Genomic DNA, 12,171 nt, shown 5'->3' on the forward strand with positions numbered 1-12,171 from the left:
CTTTTGTAGGGCAGTCTCTCTCTCTCTCTCTCTCTCACACACACACACACACACACACACACACACACACACACACACTGTTTTTTCTTTTTTTCGGGGGGAAGAAGGGATCCATCGTAGGGCTTGAACTCAGGGCCTGGGCACTGTCCCTGAGGGAAGCCAGGTGCTGGTGGTTTGTGCATGTAAGGATAGCTACTCAGGAGGTTGAGAACTGAGGGTCACAGTTCAAAGCCAGCCCAAGCAGGAAAGAGATTCCTTTTCTTTTTTTCTTTCTTTCTTTCTTTTTTTTTTTGGCCAGTCCCAGGGCTAGAACTCAGGGCCTGGGCACTGCCCTTGGGCTTTCTCAAGGCTGGTGCTCTACCACTTGAACCATAGCACTTCTGCCTTGTTTTTGTTTGTGTATGTACCTAGGAATCAAACCCAGGGCTTTGTGCATGCTAGTCAAGCACAAGGCCACTGTCCTGACCCCAGGAAAAAGATTCTTATCTTTAAATAACCATCAGAAGACCAGAAGTAAAGCTGTTGTTCAAAGTGGTAGAGAACCAGCCCAGAGAAAAAGAGCTCAGAGACACCACTCAAACCCTGAGCTGGAGCCCTATGAAGGACAGAAAAGGCCCTGATGAGGACAGTAGTAAATACTCTGGATGGCAAGAGGTTCAATCACAGCTTGGGGGATCCTAGAGTGGGATGGCAGAACTCGAGTCCTCTCAGGAACCAGCCTATTTCCAAACATAGACACAATATCATCAGACCTCTTTAGAGATGGATAAAGTAGTTAAAGGAATGTCACATAGAAACTGTGTGTGTGTGCACACTTGCAGGCAAGGGGCAAGAGGCTTGAACTCAGGGCCTCATGCTCTCACTTGGCTTTTTCCTCTGAAGGCTGGCACTCTTCCACTCGAACTCTATCTTTACTCCTAGTATTTTGCTGATTAATTAGATAAATAAATCTCTTGGATTTCTGTGCCTGGGCTGGCTTTGGCACTCTAATCGTCAGATCTCAGCTTTCTGAGTAGCTAGAATTCCACTTGTGAGCTGCCACATCTGGCTTGAACCAGAAATTCTTAGTCTCCAAATGTATATGTTGTCACATTACGTCACAACATATAACAGATCACTACATTCTCTGGCAGAGGGAGCACATGCCAGTCCACAACCCTCTGCCTGGTCTACAACCCTCACCACATGGAAACTGGAAGGGAAATACCTGCTCCTACAAGGGGGCAGCCAGTATAGGTCATCTGTCTAACTGAATAAGGCAGTGGCTACTTTGTTCTATCATGTGACACCTTAAGCTTCTGATTTTTCTATCACTTAACTGATTCCAAATTCAGAGGCGGGGGTGGGGGCTGGAAAGGTGGCTGTTAAATTATGGCTCTTTACACTTGCCTCCGGGGTCCCCCAAAATAACCCACATACAAAAAAAAAATTTAAAAAACTTAGCTCTGATAAAATTAATTTGGCAGTAATACAAAGACTTAAGAACACATACAAAGTACTTAGCATATGGTAAGTCCCCATTACTTCTCAGCCACTCTTGTGTCTGTTGACAGGATGGAGAGACAAGAAAATCAGAGGATGCCGTGGGCATGCATGCATACACACACACACACACACACACACACACACACACACACACACACACACACACACACACACACACACACACACAATCATAGGGCTTATACTCAGGGCCTGGGCACTGTCCCTGAGTTTCCCTGCTCAATGCTAACTAGCAATCTTATCACTTTAAGCCACAACTCCACTTCTGGTTTTCTGGTGGTTAACTAGAATCTCATGGACTTTCCTGTCTGGGCTGGCTTTGAACCACGATCCTCAGATCTCAGCCTCCTATATAGGTAGGATTTATAGGCATGGTCTACCAGCTCCTGGCTAGCAGGGCAGGATGGCTCACACCTGTAATCCTAGCTACTCAGGAGGCTGAGATCTGAGGATCAAGGTTCAAAGCCAGCCCAGGCACTAAGCAGTCTATGAGACTTTTAATTGCCAATTAACCACTAGAAAACGGGAAGTGGGGCTGAGGTTCAAGGGGTAGGGTGGTAACTTTGAGCTGAAGAGGACAGCGCCCAGGCCCAGAGTTGTTCAAGCCCCATGATCCAAAAAAAAAAAAAATTAAGGAAAGGGCAGCAGTGTAATTGAGTGGTAGAATGTGCTATTTAGCTTGCAAAATCTGTAGTACCCCTCTCTCCCCCCCAAAAAGAGAGAGAACCCAAAAAGCAAACATAAGGAAACAATGTCAAGGGCTCTCCACTGGTGTTACTATTTGCTACCCTTACCCCCAATACATCCAGTCCCCTGGAAGCCGTGAGGCCAGAGGGAAAAGCAGGTCTTGGTTGGCAAGAGACAGCTACAGCCAACACGACTCTTGGCACCCCTCCTCTCTGTGGGAGACTCACCAAAATCCAATTTGTATAAAACCAACAGAAAATAGCTTCTAATGAGGCTGTGTTCCAGGAGGATGCCTCAAAAAATATGTTCAAATTTACAGCTTTGGGAATCCATCAGATTTCCAAAAGGAGGCTGTATTAACCATACACTGGGACTCCACAGCACAGTTAAGGTTTCTAAGAATACCCTTGGGCTTTAGGGTAAGAAAGGCCATCCGGGAACTCCTGAACCACTGCCATTCTAACTCTTATGTGTCTAAGACAAGGGGGGTGGAGGAAGGGTACTACCGCCCATACCAGTGGACATCCAACTGGCGTGAAGATCTGCTGCTGACCCTAAGGATACAGGTGTGATGCAACCCTCTGGACCCACAGTCATACAGAGAAAGGAGAAAAGGAAATCCCAGCAAAGAACAAGCTAGAAGAGAGTAATCATCAAATGAGGTAGGCTGGAGCTCCAAGAGACGGGTAGAGGGATGGAGAGGGGTACCTCTCCCCTGCTCTCCTACACATCTGTAGCATGTCCACCCTGCAGAATGCCCTCTTTTATAGGATGCCTTGCACACTACTGCCCAGAGCCTGTACCTCTGCCAGCTCCTGCTCACTGATATTTCTGGGGACACCGCCTTTCTTCTTCACACATGGCTCCCCCGTGGCCACTTTGCCATCCCCTCTGGCATAGCTGTGCACGGTGAGAATTCCTGTTTGCCCTTGGACTTGGCAGGAGAGAGGATCAATGGTTTCTGAATCAGAAGAAGCAGAATCTTGAAAAGAACTTGAGCCCAGGCTAGAAGACAATTTCTTTCTGGAACTGGAAAAGACAAGTCGTCCTCCTATGGAAGCAGGATTCACAGAAAGATCCAGGGCAGCTGCCTCTTGTTCCTCCTCCTCCTCCTCATCATCTTCTTCTTCTTCTAGTTTGACATTTTTGAGCTCTTCAAATTTGACTTCAGTGGAATCTGAGTAATCTGAAACACCAATGTATTTGCATTAGACAGAGCCAAGTTCCTCCTGCACATGTGAACTTGGTGAGAGCAGAGTGGGAAAGCATGAAGAATAAAAGTATGAGTGGGACCTGATTTCAAACCTAGGCTTTGTCACTGACAGGGCAAGCTTGCACTCAGTCCTGATTACCCAGATAGAAGATCTACTCAGATGCCAGCTCAGTCCCAAGGTCTAAATCCATGATGCTGCCAGCAGACATACCACAGCATGGGAAACAGACTTCTTTAACCCGATCAAAACTAAGACAGGGGGCCGGGACTTTGGCCTAGTGGTTAAAGTGCTTGCATGAAGACCCGGGTTCGATTCCTCGGTACCACATACATAGAAAAAAGCCAGAAGTGGTGCTGAGGCTCAAGTGGTAGAGCTCTAGCCTTGAGAAAGTCCAAGGACAGTGCTCAGGCCCTGAGATCAAGCCCAGGACTGGCAAAAAAAAAAAAAAAAAAAACTAAGACAGGCCTCTCCTAAACTAATCCAGCCTCAGTGAGCATCTGAATGACCACTCTATAGAATACTGACCATACCCGCCTTCCTCAAACTCATACTATTCCCCCAGTTTCTCAGTGAACAAACCCTAAAATGGTAGGCACATTTCCCAACTTGATTGCTGTACACTATGTATGCACATCAAATTACCACACCGTACTCCAAAACGTGTACAAGTATGTACCCATTAAAAGGCAAAAGGAAGACAGAATGGTGGCACATACTTAAAATTTTTGCACTTGATTAGTGGAGGCCAAGGACAGACAAGTTCACAGCCAGCCTGAGCTAAAGAAACTGTCAAAGATCAAAATAAAAAGTTGAGGGCTGGGAGTTTGGCCTAGTGGTAGCGTGCTTGCCTAGCATGCATGAAGACCCGGGTTCAATTCCTCGGTACCACATACATAGCAAAAAGCCGGAAGTGGTGCTGAGGCTCAAGTGGTACAGTGCTAGCCGTGAGAAAGTCCAAGGACAGTGCTCAGGCCCGGCAAAAAAAAAAAAAAAAAAAAAGTTGAGTGCTGGCTGGGCATGGTGGCTCAAACCTGTAATCTCCTAGCTACTCAGAAGACTGAAATCTGAGGATCGTGGTTCAAAGCCAGCACAGGCATGAAGAACAAGAGTCTCTTATCTCCAATGAATCACTAGAAAAGGGGAAGTGGGGGCTGTGGCTCAAGGGGTAGGGCAGTAGCCTTGAGCTGAATAGTTCAGGGACAATGCCCAGGCCCAGGGGTAGGGTGTAACCTTGAGCTAAAGAGCTCAGGGACAGGCCCAGGCCCAGAGTTTAAGCCCCATGACCCACACCTGTAATCCCAGCTACTCAGGAAGCTGAGATCTGAGGATCATGGCTTAAAGTCAACCCAGGCAAGAAAGTCCATGAGACTCTAACCTCCAATTAACAGTTAAAAAACTAAAACATGGGACAAAAACATGAAAGGGGTTGTCAATGTGTGAGAAGTGATGTACCCTCTGTCTGGCGAATATAACTGTGACCCCTCTATACATTACAATTTAAAAAAAAAAACAAAACTAAAACAGGGCCGGGAGTTTGGTCTACTGGTAAGAGTGCTCACCTAGCATGCACAAAGACCAAACTTCCATTCCTCAGTACTACATACATAGAAAAAGCCAGAAGTAGTGCTGTGGCTTAAGTGGCAGAGCTCTAGCAGAAAGTGTCCAAGGTCAGTGCCCAGGCCCTGAGTCTAAGCCCCAGGACTGGCAAAAACCAAAAACAAAACCTAAAACAAAACACAACAAAAAAACAAAAGTAAAGCTGTGTCTCAAATGGTAGAGCACTAGCCTTGAGCAAAACTGCTCAGGGACAGCACCTAGGCCCTAAGCTGAAACCCCAGAACAGGCAAAAATAAACAAATGAAAACAAAAATAAAAAGACTGTGGCCAACCTAGGTTATAACAATGAGTTCTAGGCACCCTGCAGTACATAGTCTGAAAATAAACCCTGTCCAAAAGGAAAATTAATCAATAAATAAAATTAGGTTGCAGATAGTTCCATATCATCTCATTCTTCTTTCTGGCTTCTTTCCTGGAAACACAACTTTCACCCATGCTGCCCAACCCTAATATCTAATTTACAGGATATCATCACCAGCTCCCCTGGTGATCACCATGCTGCTTCCGGTAACCAAACATTTGCCCGGCTCCTCCTCTCGTGTGCTTCATCTACCCCCTGTATCTCATAAGAGTCGTCTGCACCAAAGCCCTCTATATTTCCCTCACTCAGTGCCAGGCAACAGGATGTGTCTTCCCTCTGTGCCTAGTCTGCCCTGCATAACCCCAAAGTACTTCTCACATGACAATAACAGGTCTGCTCTCAGATCTGGCTCCTTCCTATTATTTCTGACCAACCATTTATTATGGACTTGAACATGGAGCAGACAGGCAGTGATTAGGGGTGTGGAAAAGGCATCACAACTCACCAGGGAAGGGCAAGCCATCTTCCACTTGCCGCACGGAGCTGTGGGTGGGCCTCACGGGGGCGAGGGCAGCCTGGCACTCTGCCATCTCATATGGTCCGGAACTCAACTCTTCCTTGGGGAAGAGCTCACTCTGACTCACCTCCTGTGGTATTTCAAGACAAACCCGGTGCCTCTTGGTCCCAATACGATGCTTGGCTAGGCTATAAAGAGAAAAACTTGATGTAAAAATCAATGTTAATAAACTCTTTAATAAAAAAAAAGAGAGAGAAAAAAACTTGTAAGACAACCTATCCTACTACCCAAACATACTCACATACATTCACACAAAACTCAAAATACATGGCAAGAACCAAAACTCTAGGCCAACCCTTATATGACCCAAGACAAGGGACTTCACCGTTCGGAATTAGTTCTATCATCTAGAAAGTACAAGTTATTCCCACTCACCTTGTAGATTAGTTGTGAGGATTGCAAAGAGAGTATACAAAGCCGAGTCTATATTACACACTCAGTCAGTGTCCCTCCAGGCCTTCTCACATGACTTCTGACCAGATCTCCTTAGAGATTCCCTGACTCAGACCCTGACAGCATCAGCAGAATCTGCCCTAAACAACCTTCCCCACTCAAGCTCTCCTTCAAAAAACACTCTGGGACAGGCACCACTGATTCACGCCTAGTCCTAGCCTCCTGAAGAAGCTGCGATCAGAGGATCATAGTTGACAGCCAGCCCAAACAAGAAAGTCCGAGAGACTCTTGCCTCCAACTAACTAAAATAAAGCCAGAAATTGGGACGGGAGTGTAGCCTAGTGGGAGAGTGCTTGCCTAGCATGCACGAAGGCCCGGGTTCAATTCCTCAGTACCACATACACAGAAAAAAACAGGAGTGGTGCTGTGGCTCAGGTGGTAGAGCACTAGCCGTGAGAACGCCCAAGGACAGTGCTCAGGCGCTCAGTTCAAGCACCACGACTAGCAAAAAAAAAAAAAAAAGAAAGAAAGAAAAGGAACATATTCTAGGGCTGGGAGCATGGCCTAGTGGTAAAATGCTTGCCTAGCATGCACGACTATCTGGGTTTGATACTCAGTACCACATAACACAGAAAAAGCCAGAAGTGGTGATATGGCTCAAGTGGTAGAGTGCTAATCTTGAAAAAGCCCTAGGACAGTGCTCAGGTCCTGAGTTCAAGTCCCAGAACTAACAAAAAAGAAAAAAGAAAAACCAAAAGTCGAGTTGTGGCTCAAGTTGTAGAATGTTAGCCTTGAGCAAAAAAACAATTTCCCAATGCCTAGGCCCTGAGTTTAACAAGGCCTTGATTCTTCCACCAAGGTGTAGCTTGGTAGAAAAGTGCTTGTTTAGCAAGGCCCTGGGTTTGAGCCTTAACACTACCACCAAAAAAACACCAACTCTAATGTGATAAGAAATCGACTTAGGGGGCAGGGGTGCCCTTCATTGCTGCGAATCTTCATTTCTAAGTAAGAGTCACAGGAAGAGATGCAATACTCTAATCTAAAGGTTCTGGAGAGCTGAACAAGATCTGAGAATTATGGATGGAATCCAGCCCTAGCAGAAGAGTCTATGAAATTCTTTTTTTATTTTTTATTTTTTTGGAGGGAGGGAGGGGTAGCAGGGGGTGAACTCTGGGCCTGTGCATTGTCCCAGAGCTCTTTAGCTCAAGGCTACTACCTACACTCTACCCCAGGGTCTGGGCACTGTCTCTGAGTTCTTCAGCTCAAGGTCACCACACTACCCCAGGCCTAGGCACTGTCCTTGAGCTCTTCGGCTCTCTTGAGCCACAGCCCCACTTCCCATTTTCTAGTGATTAACTGGAGATAAGTCTCCAGGCTTTATAGTTCCTGGGCTGGCTTTGAACCATGATTCTCAGATCTCAGCCTCCTGAGTAGCTAGGATTACAGGCGTGAGCCACTGCCCAGTGAGTCTATGAAATTTCTATTACACAAATAAAAATCAGCAAGAAAAAGTCAGAAATTGAAGTGCAGCTTCGGTGGTAGTACATTGGCCTTCAACAACAACAAAAAAGCCAAGAGAGAACACAAGGCCTTGACTTCTGGGCTGGGAATGTAGCTTAGTGGTAGAGTGCTTGCCTAGCAAGCATGACGCCCTAGGTTCTACTCCTTAGAATCATAAAAACAGAAAAAGCCAGAAGTGATGCTGTGGCTCAAGTGGTAGCGTGCTAGCTTTGAGCAAAAGAAGCTCAGGGACAACACTCAGGGCCTGAGTTCAAGCCCTGGGATTGGAGGAAAAAAAAAAAGCCTTGAGTTAAAGAGTATAATAAGGGCCGGGAGTTTGGCCTAGTGATAGAATGCTTGCCTAGCATGCACGAAGACCCGGGTTCAATTCCTCAGTACCACATACAAAGCAAAAAGCCGGAAGTGGTGCTGAGGCTCAAGTGGTAGAGCTCTAGCCTTGAGAAAGTCCAAGGACAGTGCTCAGACCCTGAGCCCAAGCCCAGGACTGGCAAAAAAAAAAAAAAAAAAAAAAAGAGTATAATAAAGATTCTGGAGCCTTTGCCAGAAAACAACTCTTTCAGGTGTGGCTCAACCTCCTTAGAAACAGTCTCCCCGAAGGCTATAAAAACTGCCCAGATACCAGCAATCGCACAATGCTCCCAGTTACCTTCTCTTCATGTCTCCCTCTTCTCCCTCCTCGATCCCCTCTATGTCTTCCTCTGGGCATTGATCATTTGCAGCTCTTAGGGGCAGTTCACTTTCCTTCAGAAACTCGGCTGCTTCTGGCGTGGGCAAAGTGTGATCAATAACTGTGCTGTCCTTTCCAGCTTTCCAGAGTTTGTACCTTTCCGGCTGGAATCGCCTCACAAACACATCCATGGAGATCTTCACCATATCTTTCCTGCAGGAGCACTGGACAAGGATCCACAGGTGAGTACATCTTGCCTAATCCCACCCCCACATTCCCTTCCCTGCCCTCCCTACTCCAAGAGGAAAAAGTATGACGTGATTACAGACCACATTCTTACTGAGCCTTTGAACACTAGGGAAGCAGGGGAAAAAAGCAGAGAATCCTCATGGCAGAGCAGTGGATTCATCAGGGCACTAAAGGAAATCCAGAAAGGTGACAGCCACCTGCCTGCTCTTGGAGCTATGCAAGCCAGGACCACACAAGCCAGTTTATTATCCTCAGTTAAAGAGCCTTGCTGCACTATACATGAACCCTTTGGGATTTCTCACAAAAAGTCTAGCCAGGCATGTGGCCAAGTCTATAACTGATCCCAGGCTGAAGCAGGAGAATTTCAGGTTTGAGGCCAGACTAGGAAATTTGTTGAGACCTTGAGTCAAAATGAATTTTTTTCCTTTTTTTTTTTTTGGTGGGTCATGGGGCTTGTACTCTGGGCCTGGGCATTGTCCCTGAGCTCTTCAGCTTAAGGCTACCACCCTACCCCTTGAGCCACAGGGCCACTTCCTATTTTCTAGTGGGTAACTGGAGAGAAGAGTCTCATGTGCTTTAGCTTTAGTCTCCCGGCTGGCTTTCAACCATTCTCAGATCTCAGCCTCCTGAGTAGCTAGGGTTTACAGGCCTGTGACACCATGCCCAGCCAAAATGAAATTTTAAAAAGATCCTGGGTTCATTCAATCTCAATACTGCAAAAAGAAAATGGGAGTGGGGCCAGGTACTGGTGGTTCAAGCCTATAATCCTAGCTATTCAGGAAGCTGAGATCTGAGGATTGCAGTCCAAAGCCAGCCAGGACAGGAATGTCTGAGACCCCTATCTCCAATTAACCAACAAAGAGCCAGAAAGTGGAGCTGTGGCTCAAGTGGTAGAGTGTAAGCCCTGAGTTCAAATCCAGGACCATCAAAAAAAAATGGGGAGGGACAGTGAAGAGTAGAAAGGGCTTTGGCAAATACTATATGTAGGTACGCCCTTACTGATGAATGAATATAAATGTAGAACATTACTCTGTACCTTCTAAACTGAACACACTGAAAAAAAAATGCTTTGTGAGTAACTCTTTCTGAATTCCAGCAGTTAAAAGACTCCCTGACTCCAGCCAATGCACCTAACATCCATGTCCTCAACAAGATGCCTTTGGTCATAGTATCACAGGAGGAAGACTTCACAAGGACTTACCAGGACAGCCTGCTTCCCATACTCAATCCACCGACGGGTAGCAAAGTTTGTTGACTCAGCACAGTTGAAGCCATGGTTGAATCCAGCATGGTAACCATAAGGAAAAGTGATCATAAATTCTCCAGCTTCTTGAGTGACCTAAAGAAGAACAGACTTAAAACAGCTGCTATCCATGACAGAAAGCTACAGAAGTGGACTTGTGCCTGAACTTTGGCTCTGCCACCATTAATTATGCAAGCAAGAATGAGGCATAAAATCAGCAGAGAGGCTATGTCTGGTGTAAAATACAAAGTCTAAAATGCATCAAATGCATACAAAGCTATGTAGAATGAACCCTTCCTCCACACTAACCCTTTGCAAGGGGCCTGACTCTCCCCAGCACCAGATCCACTTTTAGATGAAACCCCACTAGATGACGTGATAAACCAGAGCCAAACTAGAGCAAAGACCACAAAAGGTAGCTTTGATACAAGTCTACTAATTTCCATACATAAAATCAGCTCACCTTGTCAAAGGGAATGCCATATTTCTTCAGCATCAGAGGGGAAATCAAGGTCATCTTATGGCGGAGGAAAGCCTCACAGCTTTGAGAACTTCCTGGGAAAAAGCCTGAACAAATGAACAGGTCTAGGTTAATAAGCATGCTCCACACCAGCTCTGTAAACCTGGAGTCACTTGTGGATCTGACCTGAAAGGAGGATGAGTGAGAAATGTGATCGCCAAAGGTCCTCTGGACTCATTCTAAAATTCTACAGTGAGCCTCTGGGCTCTGTCCGGTAAGGTACTCACTGTCTGCATAATCAAACTCAATTGGGAGGACTGGAATCATTTATAAGCTGCCTCTATTCTTACAGAAATCTGGAAATGAGGACTTTAGTCCTGAAATACTGAGACCGCATCCTCAGTCTTTGTAACCACATCTACAGAACAGTCTACCCTACTGTTCTCAAAATAGACTTTCTAGAAGCACAGGTCTATCAGACCTATTCGATTTTGGCTTTAATATTTGAGGTGCTGGCAGAACTATGACCAAAATGACTCATGGATTTCCTTGGTCAAAGAAACCCAGGCTGGAGAGGAGAGTGGGGGAGAAATGCCAATTTAAAAAAAAAAAAAAAAAAAGTCAAAGAAGTAAGGGCTAATGTGTCTTCTTAGGCAGAGCAAAGAATCCAGTTAAGCTCTGCTAAGGTAGCCAATCTTGCAAATGAGCACATGCACGCATACACACACGCGCGCGCGCACACACACACACACACACACACACACACACACACACACACACACACACCATGTATGCAAACCTAAGAAAGGCCTCATTAGATCTGACCACAGAGGAAGCACAATTTGTAAGAAAGTCCACCCAACACCATGGAAGAGGCACAGTACCTTTGGCAAGGCGCTCCAATCGTTTTCCATGTTCCGGTGGAACGGAGTACCTGCAACCAAGTAAGAGCATCAGATACTGGACAGAGGATGACATAAACTAAGGAGCTTGATTAAAGTCTCAGGTGATGGATACTACCCTCTTCTAATCACTGCACATTGCATAAGTGTACCGAAATATCACAGGGTACTCCATAAATGAATACAATCATTTGTCCATTAAAAATAAAAAGTGTGCCAGGAATCAGTAGCTCATGCCCATAATCCTAGATATTCAGGAGGCTGAGATGGAAGGATTGGAATTAAAGGCAAACCTGGACTGGAAATCCATGAGACTTTTATCTCCAATAAACCACCAGAAAACCAGAAGTGGCACTGGGGCTCAAAGTGGTAGAGCACTAGCCTTAAACACAAAAGCTCAAAGACAGAGCCCAGGAACTGCACAGAAACAAGAAAACAAACAAAAAAACCAAGCAGAGCCAGGAATGTAGTCTAGTTGTAGAGTGCTCACCTAGCATGCATAAAGCCCTAGGTTCGATTCCTCAGTACCATATACACAGAGAAAAGCCAGAAGCGGTGCTATGGCTTAAGTGGTAGAGCACTAGTCTTGAGTAAAATGTGTCCAAGGACAGAGCCCAAGCCCTGAATTCAAGCCCCAGGACTGGCAAAAGAAAAAAAAAAGCTAGGCGTTGGACGCCTGTAATCCTAGTTATTCAGGAGGCTGAGATCTGAAGATGTGGTTCAAAGCCAACCTAGGAAGGAAAGTCCATGGAATTTTACTTTCAATAAACTACTCAAAAAAGCAGGAAATGGCACTGAGGCTCAAGTAGTATTCTCCTTGAGCCTAAGAAGCTCAGG

General features: G+C 45.8%; 1 protein-coding gene across 5 annotated transcripts in view; it reads right to left on the reverse strand.

Moving 5' to 3' along the window:
- The window catches only part of Kdm4a (lysine demethylase 4A), a 55,670-nt gene that overhangs the window by 26,539 nt on the left and 16,960 nt on the right, over nt 1–12,171 (reverse strand). For all 5 annotated transcript variants that reach the window (XM_090335035.1, XM_090335037.1, XM_090335036.1 and 2 more), the window contains exons 6-11: nt 11,317–11,366; nt 10,436–10,539; nt 9,931–10,068; nt 8,460–8,704; nt 5,828–6,027; nt 2,994–3,376 (exon numbers count right to left, since the gene is read on the reverse strand). In XM_090335035.1, the coding sequence (XP_090191161.1) occupies nt 2,994–3,376; nt 5,828–6,027; nt 8,460–8,704; nt 9,931–10,068; nt 10,436–10,539; nt 11,317–11,366 (1,120 nt within the window). The remainder of the gene's footprint in view (nt 1–2,993; nt 3,377–5,827; nt 6,028–8,459; nt 8,705–9,930; nt 10,069–10,435; nt 10,540–11,316; nt 11,367–12,171) is intronic.

Source organism: Megascapheus bottae, chromosome 6, assembly GCF_031878675.1.
Source record: "Megascapheus bottae isolate mThoBot1 chromosome 6, mThoBot2.hap1, whole genome shotgun sequence".
Classification (NCBI taxonomy): domain Eukaryota; kingdom Metazoa; phylum Chordata; class Mammalia; order Rodentia; family Geomyidae; genus Megascapheus; species Megascapheus bottae.